The 19,412-nt window shown below is 34.2% G+C and overlaps 1 protein-coding gene across 2 annotated transcripts in view; it reads right to left on the bottom strand.

Moving 5' to 3' along the window:
• Positions 1–19,412, bottom strand: part of LOC100374840 (nonsense-mediated mRNA decay factor SMG8-like) — a 115,335-nt gene that overhangs the window by 77,245 nt on the left and 18,678 nt on the right. For both annotated transcript variants that reach the window (XM_085490700.1, XM_085490701.1), the window contains exons 12-20: positions 18,769–18,924; positions 17,752–17,910; positions 17,029–17,224; positions 13,240–13,389; positions 11,301–11,447; positions 8,136–8,288; positions 6,077–6,260; positions 5,128–5,310; positions 4,373–4,502 (exon numbers count right to left, since the gene is read on the bottom strand). In XM_085490700.1, the coding sequence (XP_085346826.1) occupies positions 4,379–4,502; positions 5,128–5,310; positions 6,077–6,260; positions 8,136–8,288; positions 11,301–11,447; positions 13,240–13,389; positions 17,029–17,224; positions 17,752–17,910; positions 18,769–18,924 (1,452 nt within the window). In that variant the 3' untranslated portion in view covers positions 4,373–4,378. The remainder of the gene's footprint in view (positions 1–4,372; positions 4,503–5,127; positions 5,311–6,076; positions 6,261–8,135; positions 8,289–11,300; positions 11,448–13,239; positions 13,390–17,028; positions 17,225–17,751; positions 17,911–18,768; positions 18,925–19,412) is intronic.

Here is a 19,412-nt window from a genome sequence, read left to right on the forward strand (position 1 = left end):
AGAAGGTCAAACATGACTAAAGAATTTCAAATGGCTTAGATTAATTCTTCTCAAAACTGTACACTAAAAATAGAGGTGGATTACCTATAAATGTTGGAAATATTTTTTTTAGTTCAAATAAGCTATCAAAGCGGGGCTATAACGCTATAGAGTGAGCAAAAACATGTCACCATGGATACAAAAGATGCTAATCACTTTTTTTTTTTAAATCAGTCTCCTACTCTGAATGTAAAAGCACAATCGACAATCGTCAATTTCTATTTTCAGTCAGAAGAAATCGTTACTTCAATTGTAACTTTCCACACCAGTGATGAATAATAAACGTCTTCATCGCATGACGTACATCGATGAACAAAGAAAGATTGAGAATTCGTCTGAATCCTTTTCAGGGATTTCAGAATCGATCAACTTTCTCATATTAACTTGTAAACAGTAATCCTTTTTAAAATGTAAATCATTAAACACTGAGATGAAGGTATTTTTAACAATTTCAAGATTTCATATAATAAAGATGACAAGTCATTTTCAATGACATAGTCCTCGACCAGTTTTTATAATTATAAATAATGAAAGATAAAGATTATAATTAAATGTGGTGTTCAGCATGTTGTAAAAAACTTTCTTGAATATAATGGGTATGTCAAATAAATGGTCAAAGAAATAATAAAAACCAACATGACCAGCATTCAACTATTTTAAATCACACCAAACTGACTAGACATGCATCAAAATCATCATGTGTGATGTCCAAATCAAGTTTGAATAAAATTGTCTAAGAGCAATCTGATAAACATTGTATGACGTGTTCAAATGTTTTTTAGGACTAGAATGCATGCCAGTTGGTAAGAGGTTTACAAAACGAAAAAAAAATCAAGATACATATGTCTTGTCTTTGAACCAAATCAATCAAAATATTAAATAATAAACCAATAGGTCTTAATACCTACTTTAAACATAATTGGTCAAAGCACATCTGAGATACGGCTAAGAACACATTAAAATAAAACCAACATGTCCGCCAGTCACGACCAAATCACAATACAAACTGACATGCACAAGTAACCCACTATGTGTGATGTTTAATCAAGTTTAAATAAAATCAGCCAAGACATGTCTTGAAAATGATTGATGATAGCACATATACTTTATACAAAAATTTCACTGGTCAAAATAAGTTTTTAATTTCTTAGGAAAAAACAACAAATTTTATGTGCTTCTATTGGAGATGCATCTAAAAGAGAAAATATGATAAATTTATATATATGTGTGTGTGTGATCAAAAGAAGTCCCTTTTTTTGAGTCAGTGTCTGGAAAGGGTATACAATTGAAAAGGTATTTATTACTGAAATTGAAAATATAATCAACTAAAATTACTGAAAAGCATCAGAAAAATGGTTCATATCATATACATAACAGTAAGAAACGACAGAAATTTGCATATATATTCAGAGTGTGTTTTGAAAGCATCAGTGACGTGCATGAATTATGCAGCTTTTAATCCTGCAAACACATGATCACACTTTGACTTTTGTTTGTAAGGTATAGGGATTATAACATGACAACATTTCTTTGAAAGATCTAGTTGGACTAGATAAATTTGATTGATTGTATTTGGAGGCAATGACCTGAGATGTGTTCAATAAAACATGTTATTCCCGGTACCTTATTTACATGACAGCATTTTATTGGAGTCAGCAAAAATGACTGTGTTCCAGTAAATGCGAAAAGCTCAAAACTGATAGAGTTGAGTTTTTCTCCAAAAAACCAAGTCCCAACATAAAACGAGAACCCCAAGTCAAGCAAGCTGATTCAGTTCAGTCACACCCATATTATCACACAAGCGATAATCTCCAGTTAATTGGTGGAATGAGTAATAGTTTGGCCCAATAAAATTGGCATGTAAACCTAGCCTATGTTAGTAATACAATCTTATACTTTTTCAACTCGGATAGAAACACACAGATACATTGTATCACACCAACCATACAGAGGAATTCATCAGCACTCACCACTAGCACATCTTACATATATGTACTTAATATAGAAATTTTGTGTTCATAATTATGACAACGACAAATAAAAACAAATTATCACTGAAAATGAAACAAATGTCGTTTTTGCATGGCTAGGAAGAAGAAGAGTGAACTTCAATTGGTAAAAGAGACTTTATTTGGTTTTGTTTTATAGATAATTTGTCACCAATTGTAAACACCATATATGCAACTGATAGAAGCACAATTGTGTCAGACGTCCGGGTTAACCTTTTCAATACCAGACTTTCCCGCCCAAATTTTTCTGCACTTTCTTTCTTATCTTCTTCTATATTTCTGGAAATGACCCCTAATTTAGACAACAGTCAATTTTCAGTTTTTACTCAAATAATTTGGTCCCCCCCCAATCTTCTATAAACAAGAATATTTTGTGAATTTGTGATAAAAAGAGGGAGCTCGTGACGAAAAGGTTAAGGTTTGGTAAATTCCACACTGTAAACACTGTGAAATAATGGTGACTTCCAGTCAGTGTTTAGTAAAAGTTGCAAATATGCTGTCTTATATATAAAAAATTTGAATGAAGTTTTAGCATGTACTACACATAAAAACATTTAGTGATAAGAGACGACAAACAGAAATGAAATAGTATATAATAATTAGTTATGAATGAAAATAAGAAATATAGATTTGTCTCTTCTCTATCTAGAAAAAGATTATGGTTTTCACTCCATAGCATATCATGAATAAAAGAACACTGGAGGCAATTAATCACAAACTAACGCTTACATGAAGAGAAACCAAGACAGGAGAATCTTTAGAGAAACCCATAGCAGTTATTCATTAATACGATATCATCCTATACTCAATAGCATTCTTTAATAAAAAATATGAACACTGAATGAATAGGCTGAGACGGAAATATATTGCTTATCTTCGTCCTTAAAGTCTTATCTCTGGCTGCGTTTCAGACAGCTACATGTAGTCATGTTTTAAAAAGAAATCCATAGAAAAGAAAAAGATATCACCCTTATTGTGTAATTCGCAGAAGAAAGCACATACATATCTCAATTATTGACTATTTCAGGGCAACATTATTTAAATACTCATCTGGGGAGAAAAAGGTTCCATTGTAAACCTGTGTTAAATTGAAGAACCATTCCAACAAAAGACAAAAATCCAATCAGTTTTTAAAAAATCTAGAGTCTAACACCACACACTCGACTCGACTGGACTAGTTCACATGTTGTAGTTGTATCCTGTATTCTATACAGAAAGATACACCACAAATTATGCAAATAAGCTAAATAAAATGCAATAAAATGGTGATATTTTCTTTAAACCAACAGGTAAACATCAAATTTAGTTCTAGGATACTAAATGTATATTGCAGCCCAATTAATGTTTAGTGTATCAGATCATAAATATGTAAATGAGCTCATGAATATGTAAATTATCTAAATAAGTTAAGCCATTGCATATTTGACCATTACTGTAGACTTCATAAAACAATAATGTTAAAATCTACGTTTGTGTTTAAAATGGTAGTACACGTATAAATCTAAAATGTAGAATGCTAATTAGGGTACCGGTAGTTAACACAATTTGCAATTCATTCATTGTGATATTTGGGAAGATAATTTCTATAATTACATGCTATTCAACGTGACTGCCAGCTCAAAACAATAGTGAAATTGTGATCTCCTTAGTTATTTTTTTTCTGAGTTTTTATCAGTGACATGGCAACACACACTTGTAAGACATGTAGTCCTATGACTATTTTTTTTATTTTCAGTGGAAATTGGAATTGTAGTAGACTGAAATACTTTCGACTGTTAAGAGACTTGCAAAACTATTTATTGCCCTCTTGTGACTGAGTTGAATTTTCTTTTGTTTTTATTAGTTACCAAATGACAATAATGAATAGAAAGACCTTATAAGTTTACACCACTACAGCTGGTTGTCTCTTTCAAAGGAATGGTAACTTTTAATTCAATGTTTCATCTTAAAAACAAGTCATTGAAAATGACACTTCGTCAGAACGAGGACTAATAAGGCTTTGTCAGGAATTGGTGATATGACACACCTGATGAATGGTCTTACACTCCTTGCAAGACCATTCTCATCCATCCTATATGCCACAGTGGATTAACCTTTGAGACCGAACACTATTTACTACTATAAGAAATTGATTTAATATATTATTGTAGTTTTTGAGCAAACATTACATACCACTGTACCTGCATTCAGAATATGAGTGGCATTGCCAACAATAATGAAATACATGGTATGGGGCCAATCAGAATTGCTCAGCAGTAGTATGGATCAGAAATTTGGCCCGGCAAATGCATTACTGAGAGATAATCATAACATGGTCTACCTACCTTTAATTATTTCTTGTGAGGGACTGCGGACGTTTTGATAGTAAATAAACCTTTCAACAACTTAGCATTACATGGAGTTTGTAAATCAGAGGGTGGCAATATAACGCCATTGTCACCAACGTACACATAGCTATGCATATGTTAAAGAAAAACCATGCATGAAGACAAAAAGCGAACAGAAACAGAAGTTTTGGCATTCTGAGTAAATTTCTCAGAATTCTATGCAAATGGGAGTTACAGTATAGGCCTCAATTATTTCCTGATTTTTTTACAAAATGTATTTTTAATTATGCTGAATTAAAATTCATAGAATGTATTATTTCATTCACAAAAGGTAAGCAATTTCCCCAAACAAGACCTCTCAATGTTACTTAACATGTATGAATGTAGACAGCCCAATACTGTAAAATGACTAATTTTCACTTGGTTTAAATTTCACTGATTTACCATTTCAGGCATATTCAGTGGGTTTTAAATTCACGGTTTCGTCATTTAGATAATGTGTTCTATGCTAAATTTTACATATTCACTGTGTTTTAATTTAGCGCATTTTTCCAGTCAGCGAAATAAGCTAAATTAAAACCCAGTGAATAATTACCCCCTTTACAGTAGTTTCAGAGAAGTAAACCTTAAGCTCAAGTGAGAACAATTTTCCAAATGTTACTTAACATGTGATGTATGAATATAGGCGGTCTAGTAGTTTCAGAGAAGTCAAACACAAAGACACAATATGAGAAAATCACTAAAAAGGATACGGTAGTCTTAGTACCCATAATGCATTGGTAGGAAGCACTATGCCATCATCACCAACACCAGTGTTATATATTGGTGCTGTCACTGATCCAGGTTGTACACGGGGATTCAACCGGATATGCACCGGACCATCCGGACACACAATGAACACTCGCATGAGTTGTGCTCTGTGACTTTTAGCAGAGCTGAAAAAAACGATTTTATTATTTTTTTCTGTGCTCATTTGTTAAAAAATGATAAGCAAGAGACTGATTCTTTGGATGCTGGGTAACCAGGTGACACATTATCAACATGGGACATGAATGCATAGTAAATAGCTTTCAAATTTCAAAATATAACAACAAATATGCAGTACAGCACTGATTTGAATAATTACCACCTCATGAATATGCAATTGATTCAAACAAATGAACAGTACATATTGTACTTTAATACTGTAGAATACTTTATTTTCGCTTGCAATATATTTTAGTTGAAGGGATGCTTCAGTGAAAATAAAATCCAGTGAATATACTTTTTTTCCTATATTTCACATTCAACTCATCAAAATTTAGTGAAAATAAATTTCAAACAAAACACCTTTTCAGCGAAAATTAATTCCAGCTAAAATAAAGTATTCTACAGTAACTAGAATAGCAACAGGCATTGAAATAATTTTGCAATATCTCTGTCTAGTAGTGAGTTTCCCTGGCATTTATGACAAATAACTGAAAACCCTACAATGAAGTAATGCGTATGTGGTCGAAAAAATCTTTATTGTCATCACAGGTCAGCATTTGATCCATTTCATGAGATGAACAGTGTTCTATAAAAATATCAGTTCTATTCTTAGTCAAATCAACAAAAGCTTATGCATAGCAACACTAATGCATGCATGACAACAGTAACCAGGCAACTTAAAACTTGCTTAACGACTGTTAAATGTTATTATTCCTAACAACCATAACATACCGACACGGACAAGGAAAGTAGAGAGGCATATCCATGGTAACAAGTCTGTTTGCTGTATCCTTAATATTGCTGGAACCTGTAACTTTTAACATTTTATCCGGACCTGAACAAATGAATCTGACACCGCGAGGACATTCGTATTCGTCACCGATATACGCCCTGACGTGAGAATCATGGCTGGTATCTGTGGAGATGAAACATACACGCAGAAATCATTACGCACAGGAAATACAGAAGCAAAAACATTTCTATATTTAAAGTCTATCAGCAAGGTACAAAAACTACTAAATCATTTTTATTACTTGTGAAATACTAGCCAACCTGTTCCCACTATTACATGTACTGTATTAATCCAAATGTTCCTCATAGAATATTTATGACACAACATATAAAATTGGTAAAGGTACTTTATTTGGCAAACAACAGGGGAGCCCGCTGCGAAATTATATTTCTCAATTAATACTCCATGTACTGCATCGAGGATCTAATCGACGCATGTCATACCACATCTTCTAGCAAACCAGGCAACAAACCTGTTGCAAACAGTTCTTTGTAGCCTAATCTTTCCAATGCCAACTTAATGATACAGCTAATTTATTACATTGCAAAACAATGAACAATAGAAGTGTCAATAGCAAAGCGGGCGATGGCTTTCGTTTATCAAATGTCATCCGGTAGATTTTGATTGGCTTAAATTTGTTATGCCAGAAATAGATTCTATTTATGCGAATTACATCACTGGTTAACAAGCCATGCATGGCACAGTCTATATTAGTTATCAAATTTAAGATATATAGATTTTGTTTATAGTAATATAGCTGGAATATAAACATGTCAGAAATATGTTTTATGATGATTGTTTAACATTAAAATGATTGACATTTGTATCTGATCGTCAAACGAGTATTGAGAGATATTGCTCTGGAACAGCTTTAAGTAAAACAAAATCAGCCATTTTGAATACATGTATAATGAATATATGAAATTCGAACATAATCAGTCAAAGCCTGTCAGAGATATGGCTCTAGAAGCCCATTCATTAAAACAAAATGGCTGCCAGTCAGCCATTCTGAATTCAATTTTTAATAGGGTCGTCAAATCAATATATCTATGACATGATGTATAATCAATATTTAAAATTTGAACATAATCAGTCAAAGCAAGTCAAAGATATGGCAATAAAACCACATTCATTAAAACAAATTGGCCACCAGTCGGCCATTTTGAATCTTACCTGAAAAACAAAATGATGTGCATCAAGGTCCTATAATGTCCAACATATTATACCAAGTTCGAACAAAATCCATCTGTAAACAGCCGAGAAATGCTTGATTTTGATGATTTTTTAACAGAAAAATGGCCATCATTCGGCCATTTTTAATTGGACCGTCAAACCAATATATCTGTATGTCTGTGACATGATGTATAATGAATATTTAAAATTTGAACATAATCAGTCAAAGCAAGTAAATGATATGGCACTATAGAACCACATTCATTGAAACAAAATGGCTGCCAGTCAGCCATTTTGAATCATATCTGAAAAACGAAATGATGTGCATCAAGGTCCTATAATGTTCAACGTATATACAAAGTTTGAACAAAATCCATCAGTAAACAGCCAGGAAATTCTTGATTTTGATGATTTTTTAGGACAAAAATGGCCGCCATTCAGCCATCTTGAATAAGATCGTGAAACAAATTGATGTGCATATGTATAATATCATGTATGATGTATGTGTGAAGTTTGATTGTGATAGGTTCAGATGCACACACGCACGCACGCACACACACACGCATGCATCGACACACACACAGAGAGGGACTTGAAGCAAGTTTAATTTTGTGAAAAATTTACTAATAACAAATTCATAATGGCAGTCTACTACTGGTATGCATTCATTTCCAAAAACAAATTCTGTGATATTTCCATTAAACTGTGATACTACTTTTGGTCCAAGTTTCTTGTCCAAATTTTTATTTGTTTTTTAACTAGTGACAAAAGCTGATGAATAGTATAAAATTATTTATTTTTGTTTTGTTTTATTAAAAAACAAACCTTTTTGTGCCCTTTTATCCATTTTCTTTCCGCCTCTGCGTCCTCCTTCACTGGGAGCTGGCCAGTTCTGTTCACTCTTTGCCTCACTTGGAATAGGAATATCCCAAGGAAGCAGAAAACTACTTCCATGTAGAAAACCAGGCTGATCCAAACCTGCAACAAGGAAAGTCTTTTAATAGAATAAAACCCTATTTTTATGGAGTTTCCTAGACTGGCAAAGTCGGGACTTCTTTCTTGTTTTACAGAAAGAAATAATCAATTGTTCTTTTAGAAGCGTGATCGAGAAAACTAACCTGACCGCTAAAGAAATCCCGACTGGAGGCATCTGCAGGCATTTGACTGCTATTAATTATTCATGATGTCATTGATTATTCATGAATGGGTGTGTGAAAGTAAACATGACCTTTTAAAAGTTGATTCGATTCGATCACAGATATGGATACTTTCTAAGTGCAAAGGCGATAATTTCATCCATGTTTACTGAAAACAAATTGATTTAAATGTCCAATGTATATAAGTAGTCTTTCAAAATCGCTGAGACCTCAGACGTGAAAGGTCATGTACATTAACATAGATAAGATATTACGTATACAGCTGCACGCTGATTCATTGTCAATGCTAGTCAACAAATTTTAATTAGTATAATCACCAGAGTGATCAAGCTGCAGATGCGTCCAGTCAGAATTTCTTTCATAGTCACCCTAGTTTTCGCGACCACGTTAAAAAGGCTAAAAAGGCTAAATTGACAATTAATTACAAAAATAAAGTCCCAACTTTGCCAGTCTAAGAGTTTCCCTGTACTAGAGATTATATTGCCTGGAATATTTCAGCTACATTGGAAGAGGAAATTATTGAATGCACTTATTATAGCATGGACAGAAAGCCATTGAAAATCTAAACATTTGTTACTGTATGTAACACCAGTCAATAGCACTCCTTGTTCAAGGAGGTTTGGTGTTCAGAATTTTGCATCGACTGAGTGCATTATGGGAGGAAAATTCTAATAAATATACCGTAATAGTAAATTATCATATCTAATTTTGGATCTATATCAAAGGTCATTTAGGTCACCAAACAAATTTTTGGATATGAGTAAAATGTAAAACAATATCACCATGGAAACCAATGTAAAAACATGCAAATTTAGTCAATTTTCATCTGATTTCAGACATGCAATTCATAAAGAAATTTACAGTCCCTTAGTCTCAAGTATTATTCCCTCAGAATGGCATATATCACAGAAAGTATGAAAAAGATTTAAGGATGCTGTACACGTTTTTGGTATTGATTTTCTAAACTGATATTTTCATATAAAATATTTACTGAACCACACAAAACTATATATTGATGGAAAGCTTATTTCACACTGGATATGAAATCGACAAGATAGTGTGTGTATGGACGTGTATAGTCACGTGATCTCTGTGTAAACACAGAAAGCCATTTTCGGTAAAAAAATAATTGAACCAATGAATAAACAAATTTAGTGGAGAAAACGGCAAAAACAACTTAGCAGCAACGTATCGTCGGCTAACTCAAAATCCGTTTGTCCCATGGGTCAAAACAAACTCGTAACAAATAGTCATGGTATCTGTCTGTCATAATCACGCAAATGTGTGGATATGCGTGGTCACAATTGGTTATAAAGTACGAAATTATGCTCCCGAGTCCAATAGGAAAGACTGTTTCACGGCGTGACAAAGCCGCACCAAAATGATGTCATGATTTACATATTCATTAATATGTTGTGGGAGGAGACACTCCTTTTCTGGAAGACTCATTACCATACATTGCTCTCCATGGAAGGTCATTCTCTTGCTCAGCTGCTGAACCAATAACCGTGGCTGAACGCACCACCAGAGTCAACTACATGTAGTTTTCTTTCCAAGATTTTTGTTTTACTGCGCGAGATGTCTCGACGAAGATCTGTATTATCTGATTTGAATGGCAATGAGGGGGATAGAAGTCAAAGCGAGTGCTGAACTGAATCGGGAGATGCGATCGCTTAGGTTTAAAGTTGTCTGTCGATCGGGCGGTGAATTTTCAGTTTGTTTGCTCGGTTATTATTTTGTTGATTTGTAAAATAACCTGTTCGCCATAAATCATGTTTTCCGTTTTTTAGTTCCCAAAACTGTTGACAAAATTAGTGTGATGATTCTTTTTCCATCTTCAATGCGTAATACATAGTACCGGAACAACTGCTGGTGGGGACTACTGCCGGTATCTTACATTCAGTTCACTTTCTATATCATGTATAACAAATCTAACTTCATTGAATCCATCAAATTATTTATTGAGAATGTGAAGATAAAGAAAAATAAAACAGGTAAAACAAGGATGCTCACACACACGCTTTTACAGCTGCTTGTCTCGGGCTTTACGTGTAGCCATGGTGTAGCCAAGTCCGGGCCCAAGTGTTTCACTTTTGACTCATTGTGGTCGGAGTCCATGACACGTAATTTGGTCACGAAAACTAAGTCTGCCATGTGCTCAAATTTTCTACCTTCTGTTTATACCTCCATGGTCTGATCAATTAAATCGTGGAAGGTACCTTCCACGATTAAATTTTCATAATAATCGCTTTACATACTGTCGACGTTCTTCTCAAAAATTCCTTGCATTCGTTTTCATTCGTCACTGTCATAGTCGACCCCAAGACGGTTTCATAGTCGACTGCTTGAAGAGCGAGAAATTCAACGAAATTAAATTTGTGGACGATCGTAAATGGAGTGCATGTAACTTGTACCTCGGACTACTAATACAAAAATGTACTTGTATTACTAGTCTGAGCTTGTACTGAATGCAAGAGACTGTTTATATTTGCTATGGGTGGTGACTATTATGCAAATTATCTGTCTATTATGTCTTTGGCTGATTAATTAAAACATAGCTTTCAAAACAATGACATGTGCTTTTGTTTTTGTTTTTAATTAACAAAAATTGATTTTTACACCCTATAAAAACATTCAATTCACTTTTTTTCCTACTGAGTGTTTGCTCCTTGTAGTCCAGCATTGAAAAAAACAAAAAAGTAGAATTTTGGGTTTCAACGCAAAAAAAGGTGTACAGCATCCTTAATTTAATTTATATTTAGACTAGAAACATGCAACTTTAACTATAAGTGTACAATATGATACTTGACAGCGTCCTCTGTTGTCCACTCACCAACACTATGTTTATAGAGATCAGCTGTACCAAGACATACCAAAGACCATGATGGAAACCGTGGCAACAATCCTGGCGGGCTCAATGAATGCAACATACCAGCTAAATATTCAGTGGTGGAGGCTTGTCGTCTGGGCTGCTGCTTGTCTAAAAGAAGGAAAAATGAGAATAATAAATGTACATTACAATTTGCAGATCTCTCCATTTTGGGGAGAATTCATTGATTATTTTGAAGCATAGGGTTTGTATTTGTGTAGTAACCTGTATTGTATTTGTGTATTGTATCTTTGTTTTGTTAAGGTAGAGATACAGGTTCGTGGGCACTTTGCTTTTTATTATCCAAACAGTCTTGGCTATAGACTGTTGAAATTTTGTAGAATTGTGAATAGTGGAACATACTCAAAAAACGATTTTAAATAGCTCCTAGACGCTTTGACCTTTTGTTTTGAAATTTTCACAAATGATTGACAATGTGTTTATCTTCAAAACGCCGTCAGGGCATTATTTTTGGTTGAACAGTGTTACAATAATCGTACATCCAACTAGCCTGGGTGTTAATTTATGCATAAACTTGAAGTAGTGAAATTTGAGCAGCTGCCCTGCAAAATTGACAACTGGTAGATAGTTTTCAAGACGGCACTTTCTTCATAGTAAACAGATGTACCCATAAACCAATTTTGACAGGAAACAGAAGCCTGGTTTAGAAGCTAATTTTTTTTAAATCACTTTTGACCAAAAAAGCACATTTTTGTCGATATTTCAAACTACATGTACAGCATCCATAAAAAAAAAATACTAAGAAAATTTCCGAAAATATATAGTTTTGTGGACAAGGGAGGTCATCTTGATTTCCTGATTAACTAATTAAAATACCTGTCACGTAAACTGCATCTCTACCTTAAGCATATCAATAAAAAATAAAAAACAAACAAAAAAAAACAACATGAAAACCTGTATTAAATGGTATATTTAATCACTGCTTGCATAATTAAACACGCTCTCAACCAATTAGAACGACAGATAAAGGCAATATACATCCTCGTACATTATAATGTTTAAGGGTTTGATCAAATCATATGCATTTATTTCAAAACTATGATAGAATTTGTTTCGATTTTGTTGAGGAAAATACAGTATTAAATGCAAAAACATCAAAATAAAAAATAAAATAAAATAAAAATATAAATATAAATATAAAAAAATTACCAGATCTTACTAAAAATAAAAATGATGTAATCATAGAACATACATGGAGATGCATTAAAACAGATTGAATGTGGACAACATGAGCAGATGATAATAAGACAACCTCAATTGAATTATAATTTTTTTTTTTTATGTACAAACTCTGCCACTCACACATTATATAGGTTTGATAAAAGTGTTCACAGCATCTACACCAAAACGTCACCCGAATAAAATCTAAATCCAGTTAAGGCGTAATGAGTGTGATCTATATCTAATGATATTGTATTTCCACAACAATTCGTCTATTCTAGTTTTTTTCTATTCAAACGTCTTTGTAAATATTTCATCACATTACATGTATATAATTGAAACAAACATGCAACTGCAATCAATGTACGGCCATTTGAATGATATAAACACAGTCACGTCTGAGGATTGAACATTCAAGTCAGCCATATTGAATAGATTCATAATATTAGCTGAATCTCACCCAGTGTTTTGGCCTCTCCATTGAGTTTGTGGTACACTCACTCAAGATAGTGTCAACCCATTTTAATGTTCAAACCCAGGTAGGATGTGAACTTGGGTCCACCAATCATGAGTCGGGTGCAGATACGATGTTATCAGTGATCGGTTAACTCTTTTGTTTAACCCCAAGCCATGGAAGCATTTCGATGCTAAAATAACTGCCAAACATATTGTTATGAGCTCCGATACTTGATGTCAGTCTATCAGTGATAATTACACTTACCTTTATGTACAATGTGTGTCACATCAGACACGCTCAGTATATCAAGCATACCATCAGCAGAACTATTATCGCTTCCATGACCTCCAAATATTTCACTTCCACCAGACTGCCCAAGACTCAAAGCAATGCTCAGTGCACAAGGTTGTGTTTCTAGAATAAAAATTTTACCGCAAATGAGATTTTCAGAGATACCCTTAACATATTAACAACCATAGCTATACATATATGCTGTTCAGTTGTATGGAATAAAATTTGGGCTCCTATGTGCTAACATACAGAAAACTTATTTTCTGATTTTGTTAATTTTTATGTCGTTTTGAAGTGACATTTTTAGCCCACAACTTACACAAGCTATCGAGGCATACTAAATTCTGAGATGAAAAAGTTTATTAAAACAACCAAAAAAAACTACAAATTAAAACACTGCAGTCATAATATAATGTGTATTGAAATTTCACGTAAACAAACAATATACATGTCACAAGGGACGTGTATTATACAAGAAACAGTTCAAGTACAGTACAGGTCTCGCGGAAGCTTTGGCTTTTGTGGCATCATTGTCGCTTACGCAAGGCTTCATTGACGCCTCAGCATCGCATCATTGTGGCATCAGCTTTGCGTCATTGAAAATTGAAGCTGTGTTCGCCTCTCTTATTTTGTGGCATCATCGTGGCCTCAGCTTCGCAGTCTCATGTCACAATACTTTGAAGCTGATGCCATGTTGATGCCATCAGCTTCAAAGTATTGTGACATGAGTATGACCTCATTATTTTCACATGGAAAGGCAGTAGAGAAAAACACATGTATAGAAGTTCGATATGTAATCGATTTGAAATTCAAAGCGGTAAGGGGAATAAAATAATATGACCAAGAGCAAAATGACATTTTAAACAGATATCTTGTTTAAATATTAAATGTTGCGTGTATTGGGTACCAAAAACTATGTGAAGTACATTGCAATCTGCAAGGTGACGAGTGTCATATTGACTGCAAGGAAAATCGTGATAAATTTAAATCACACGATGCAATCGTCGTTCGGAAACAACACAATTTGCTATACAAAATGAAACTGTTCTTGTTATAAAATTACCTTATTTTCGTTCATTTTATTTGCTGGTAAGAGAACAGATTCAGATTCCTCATTTTGGTGGTATTTTTCTGTGTTTTGATCGTTTAGTTTTAGCCGAGTCCGATCCCATGCCCGGACTACTAATACAAGCAAAACATGCGTACGCCGCCTGGTGCATCAGCATTGTCGCCTGCCATCTTGATACAAAGTTCCAAAACAAGTGCGTAAATTTCCAACTACGATTGGATGGTTGTGGTGGCGTCGGTCTGGTAAAATTTTACATCCAATTTTCAAAATTAAGTCACGATCAGTGACCTGAGCTCGATCTATACGTACTTTAAAAGTATTCTCACAAAAAAAAATTTTTGAATAAAAACGAGCCACAGGCCTGGTAAAAAATCGAAGAGCACTTGACATGCAGAAATAATTTATTGGGCTTCAGAAAAAAGTGTTCATTTAGTTGTAGCCGTAAATATTTGGTAACCAGTCGATGAACAATTTGAAACTCATACACACGGAAGTCCTTCGATACTGAATATCATCGACCCCAATCTGGTTTACCTTATTTCCCAACTTGCAAAACTGATTTGCATCTCAGCCCAGTTTTTCTTTTTTTCTGGTCAAATCTCAGCCGTTTGTCAAAATATACCAATGTTTTTCAGTGAATGATTGTGAAGCCTGTCACAGCACAGTGAATCGACGCCGGAGATTGGACGGTACGACGACCCTTCAATTAGCGTCAAATATACTTTGTTACAACATCATTGATTTGCTGAAAGTCACCTGATCGGAGCACGACCTGGGTCACAGAACCATATTTGTCCATATTATCAACGGGACTTTGCGAGAGAACCACACCCACATTTTCAACCATGAAGTTCCATCGATTTCAAGGCGACTGTTTCACTGCGACAACTCTACGCTGTGTTGTAGTTTCACGAGGTAAAAAAATATATATAATAAATAGTACATGTTTAATTATTTGGTTTTAAGGCCCGCAAATTACGGGACATGATCCCCATGAATTACGATAAATAAATGCTGATTGTATTGAATAATGGACATCGGGACCGTTTGGAGAAACCAACTGGGATTGATATTCCAAACAAATTATCGGGACACGGTCGGTAGACATTTCAAACAAATGAAATTATTAACGAAAGACGAGATTTTTCCAGATATTTACGAACATACTGTCATACCAAATATATGCAAAATTGACAAATACACAAAGAAATATTAGGTTTTATTTTAGCCTTAGAAATATTTTCTTTCACTCAGTCCATGCGTGGGACTTCTATTTAGCTTCATGGTCCTTCAGCTTGTGTTCTCCTTGGGGGAAATAACAATAATTATACAAATCGTAAACTCAACACAGTCAGGAAAAGAAACCCGGACAACCATGTCGTACTTCTGTTGAAATACATTTTGTAGCAGTGCGTCATGTCAGAATATTGTTTAAAATAAAATAGTCAATCCCAGCCAAATCTAGGTCAAAGGGTCAGATTGCGTACATATAATTATAGATAGTTAAAACAAAAAGTATTTGAACTTTTGACGGTTGTTCAACATCTATGCACGGTTACTAAACTAGTAACCGTGATCTATGAAAACCAGAAAATTGTTAGTAGTCCGAATTTTTGCACAGTCGAAAATAAAGCGGAAATTCAACAAGCGGTCGCAAAAGAGAGTGATTGAAAAGCGGAGGCGGGCGAGAGGTTGGGCGAAATGAGTTCTGTACTTGTTCTGATGCTGATGCCACATTGTCGCCATAATGAGGCCACAATGAAGCGAAGTGATAACCGCCTAACTTTTTAATGTCGCGACATTGATGCGATGCTGAAGCCATAACAATGCCATAATGATGCGATGCTGAAGCGAAGGTGAAGCTGAAGTGAAGCCAAAGCTTTCGCGAGAACTGTACTGTATTATAGTCATTTGTCACTCACTAATCACATTACTTTGTTAAAAAGTACCATCACATGATTGTTTTCACCGGATACATAATATATATAATAGCATATTATGCTAATCAAAGCTGTGATATTTACACAGGGTCCATAGCACCAAGAGCCAAATGATTTCCAAGACTTTTCCAGACCTTTTCCCAAACTTTTTGCATTTTCCCCAAGACAATTTGACCCTTAATTCAGGCCAACATCATCACCAAAGCTCATCAAAGTTTAAAATAGCAGGTCATATGTGTACAAAAATAATAAATTATTTACAAGTTCATAGCCATGAAGACTTACTTTCAGGGTTCAAACTCTGACCAACGAGCCTTTCTAAAATGAATTAATAACTATTTTTCCTGTAATTTAAAGACAACTCAAAGACTTTCCAAACCTCAAAAAATCCAAAGACTTTCAAAGGATTTTCCCAACGCTATGGACCCTGTTACATGTCACTTCTATCAATGATATGCACTATACAGGATTAAGTATCAGCTGACATGAATCAAACAAGTTTGTTCAAAACCAATAAATTTCCCCAAAATGCCTACCTCGGTACTTTTTGACCAGTTTTGTTGAAAAAACACAAAGACTTGATCAGATATGGGTTAACTTACTACAGTTTTTGTATTTACTTTTCAAGGATTCTTGTTCAGAATTTCAGGAGTTTCAGTAACAGTTTTTGGAGGTATTGAAGTGAACAAACAAACTTTTTAGTAATGCCAAAAGTATCAAAGACTTGCAAATTAGTTTGGAATATGACCTTACCTGCTCTTCCCTGTTCGGTGCTGCTTGCATTGCTCTCTGTTTTATGAATGGGAATATGAGGATTCACGTCCAATGCTGAAATCTCTTTCGGTTCCAAAGTCTCATCTTCGCTGGGCTGGAAAACTGGGAACTTCCAATGTTCAAGAACACCACAACATTTGGGCTCCAAATTTTGAAAGAAGTCATAGTTTGCAGACTACAAATTGAGAGAGAAAAATGTTGTATTACAACAGCAATTTGCACAAAAGCAAAATGTATGAATTATTTCAGTTGACCAATCAGTGCACTGCTGGCAACTTGAATCAGGATGCAGTCTGGGATGTTAAGATTACAATCAATAATGTTAGAAAACAGTGATTGTTACATATGTGATATGATGAATATGTGTGAATTGCAGAAAACAAGTGGGAAATATTCCCAGTGAATCACCAAAAATAAACAAATATGTTTTGAATGTAAAACTTACTCTAACAAAATTGTAACAGACTAACATTCAAAATGGCCGCTAATCAGCATAATTGCTATGGAAATATTTTAAGTCCCATGGAAGCATACTTGGATTTCACAATTATTGAATGAAACATTTCTGATAGCAAAAACGTAAAGTGCCTTTAAATTGTCTGCATTTTTTTATTCATATATTGTGTAATTGTAAGTAGCATATGTGCTACTGTATATTATATTTTCATCTAAGAATACAACTTTCAATTTAGCCTATCTCACCTTTATATCAAATGGGTCTTCTCTCTGCGCTTGTTTCCTGCCACAATTACATGTACATGTGGATTTGTTATGACTTGCGTGATGCATGATGGGAGGAGAAGTCTCGTCTTTATTCTGCTCGGCAACGGTTTCTTCTTTTGTACCTGGCACAATGTGCAGCTGAGACAACCATTCAAATATTAAAAAGATATACAGCTGATTGGCAGCCGTTTTGTTTTCATTCACAGTTTCATTTTCAGCACTATTATCATAACATGATAAGTTGACAGATACGTGCAACAACATTTTTCATCAGATATCCTTGCTTTACTTTCCTGTTCATTTCAAAACCAACAAAACCTCCTAAATTCAGTGTCTATTGTTAAATAGATATTGTTATTGCTTGCTTAAATTTATATTCTGCAGGTAATTTCCTCATTACCCATCCACAATCTCAACTTTAGATGCTATATCTACTGGTCAGTGGATTGTATATGTACCTTACAGATTTGCAAAACAGAAATGCAATTTTAAAGTTCCCTGCTTTAATATTCTGCAGTTGACTGCTGAAATTCTGTGAGGTTTTGCAGTAGTGATATTTACAGGTGGCACAATTAACCAATATTCATTCATGTGCAATTAATCTTGTGTATAATGCCTTATGCATGACCTCTAAGGTCACACATCCTGGTACTTTCTGTGAATAAGCATTATACATGACCCTTAAGGTCACACATCCTGGTACTTTCTCTAAAGGATTTGCTGCACGAAAACAGCAATAAATTCCAATATTGTACCTCAGGTTTTTTTTCATGAACTTCAATGGCAACTACTTGCATTTTTTATAAATATAATCAAGGCCTTTTGTCACATATCCTGGTATCCAGAGTAGAAGAGTGGGGGGTAGGGGCACTGTCTTTAAGATATCAACGAAATAACAGGTTGAAAAAATAAAGTGTCAATAATTTAAGTTGATTTCAGACATTTTTTGAAACTTATGCAAATGTTATGCAAATCAATTGATGATTGGATACTCACAGGATGAATACAGTGGTTTCCTGTGAGACTCACAACTTCACATAATCTTCTATTGTGATGCCAAAATCTTTCACACTCTTCTTGGAGTTGATCAGCGAAATGTTCGTAAGCTGGTCCACGTGCATGCTGGGAAAAAACCCTCATCGCCTGAGAAAGCTTTCAAAAAAGAATTAAAAAAAAAAATATGTACATGAATCAACCTTTCTGCCAAAATTTCTCTAAATTTCAAATAAGACAATAATTACAGCACTGCTTGCTTGATAATTTTGTTACAAAAACTTGGAGATAAATTTTGTGTAGATATAAGCATATTTGCAGTGAGAATACACAAATGTATTTTGTTACATATGAGAACATTCTACATTCCCTTGTATTAATTTATGATACATTGATAGCCATTGGGTAAGAATATATTTTTGTACATTTATGGGGCTGTAAATGTTGATGTGTAACATCAAGTCAGAGGGACTCATTTTAAGGCACGTACAAATATCTCCATAACCCCAACAAGTTTTTACATGTATTAACTAATATATGGTACAAATTTTTAATTCTGTTCACTTTTTAAACATTTATTTCTTCATAGTAAATGAAGTAGACTGAACATTGAAGTGATTAGAATGCATGGATGTAAAGTGTACTTT

This window comes from Saccoglossus kowalevskii, chromosome 15 (assembly GCF_978046115.1).
Source record: "Saccoglossus kowalevskii chromosome 15, keSacKowa6.1, whole genome shotgun sequence".
Classification (NCBI taxonomy): domain Eukaryota; kingdom Metazoa; phylum Hemichordata; class Enteropneusta; family Harrimaniidae; genus Saccoglossus; species Saccoglossus kowalevskii.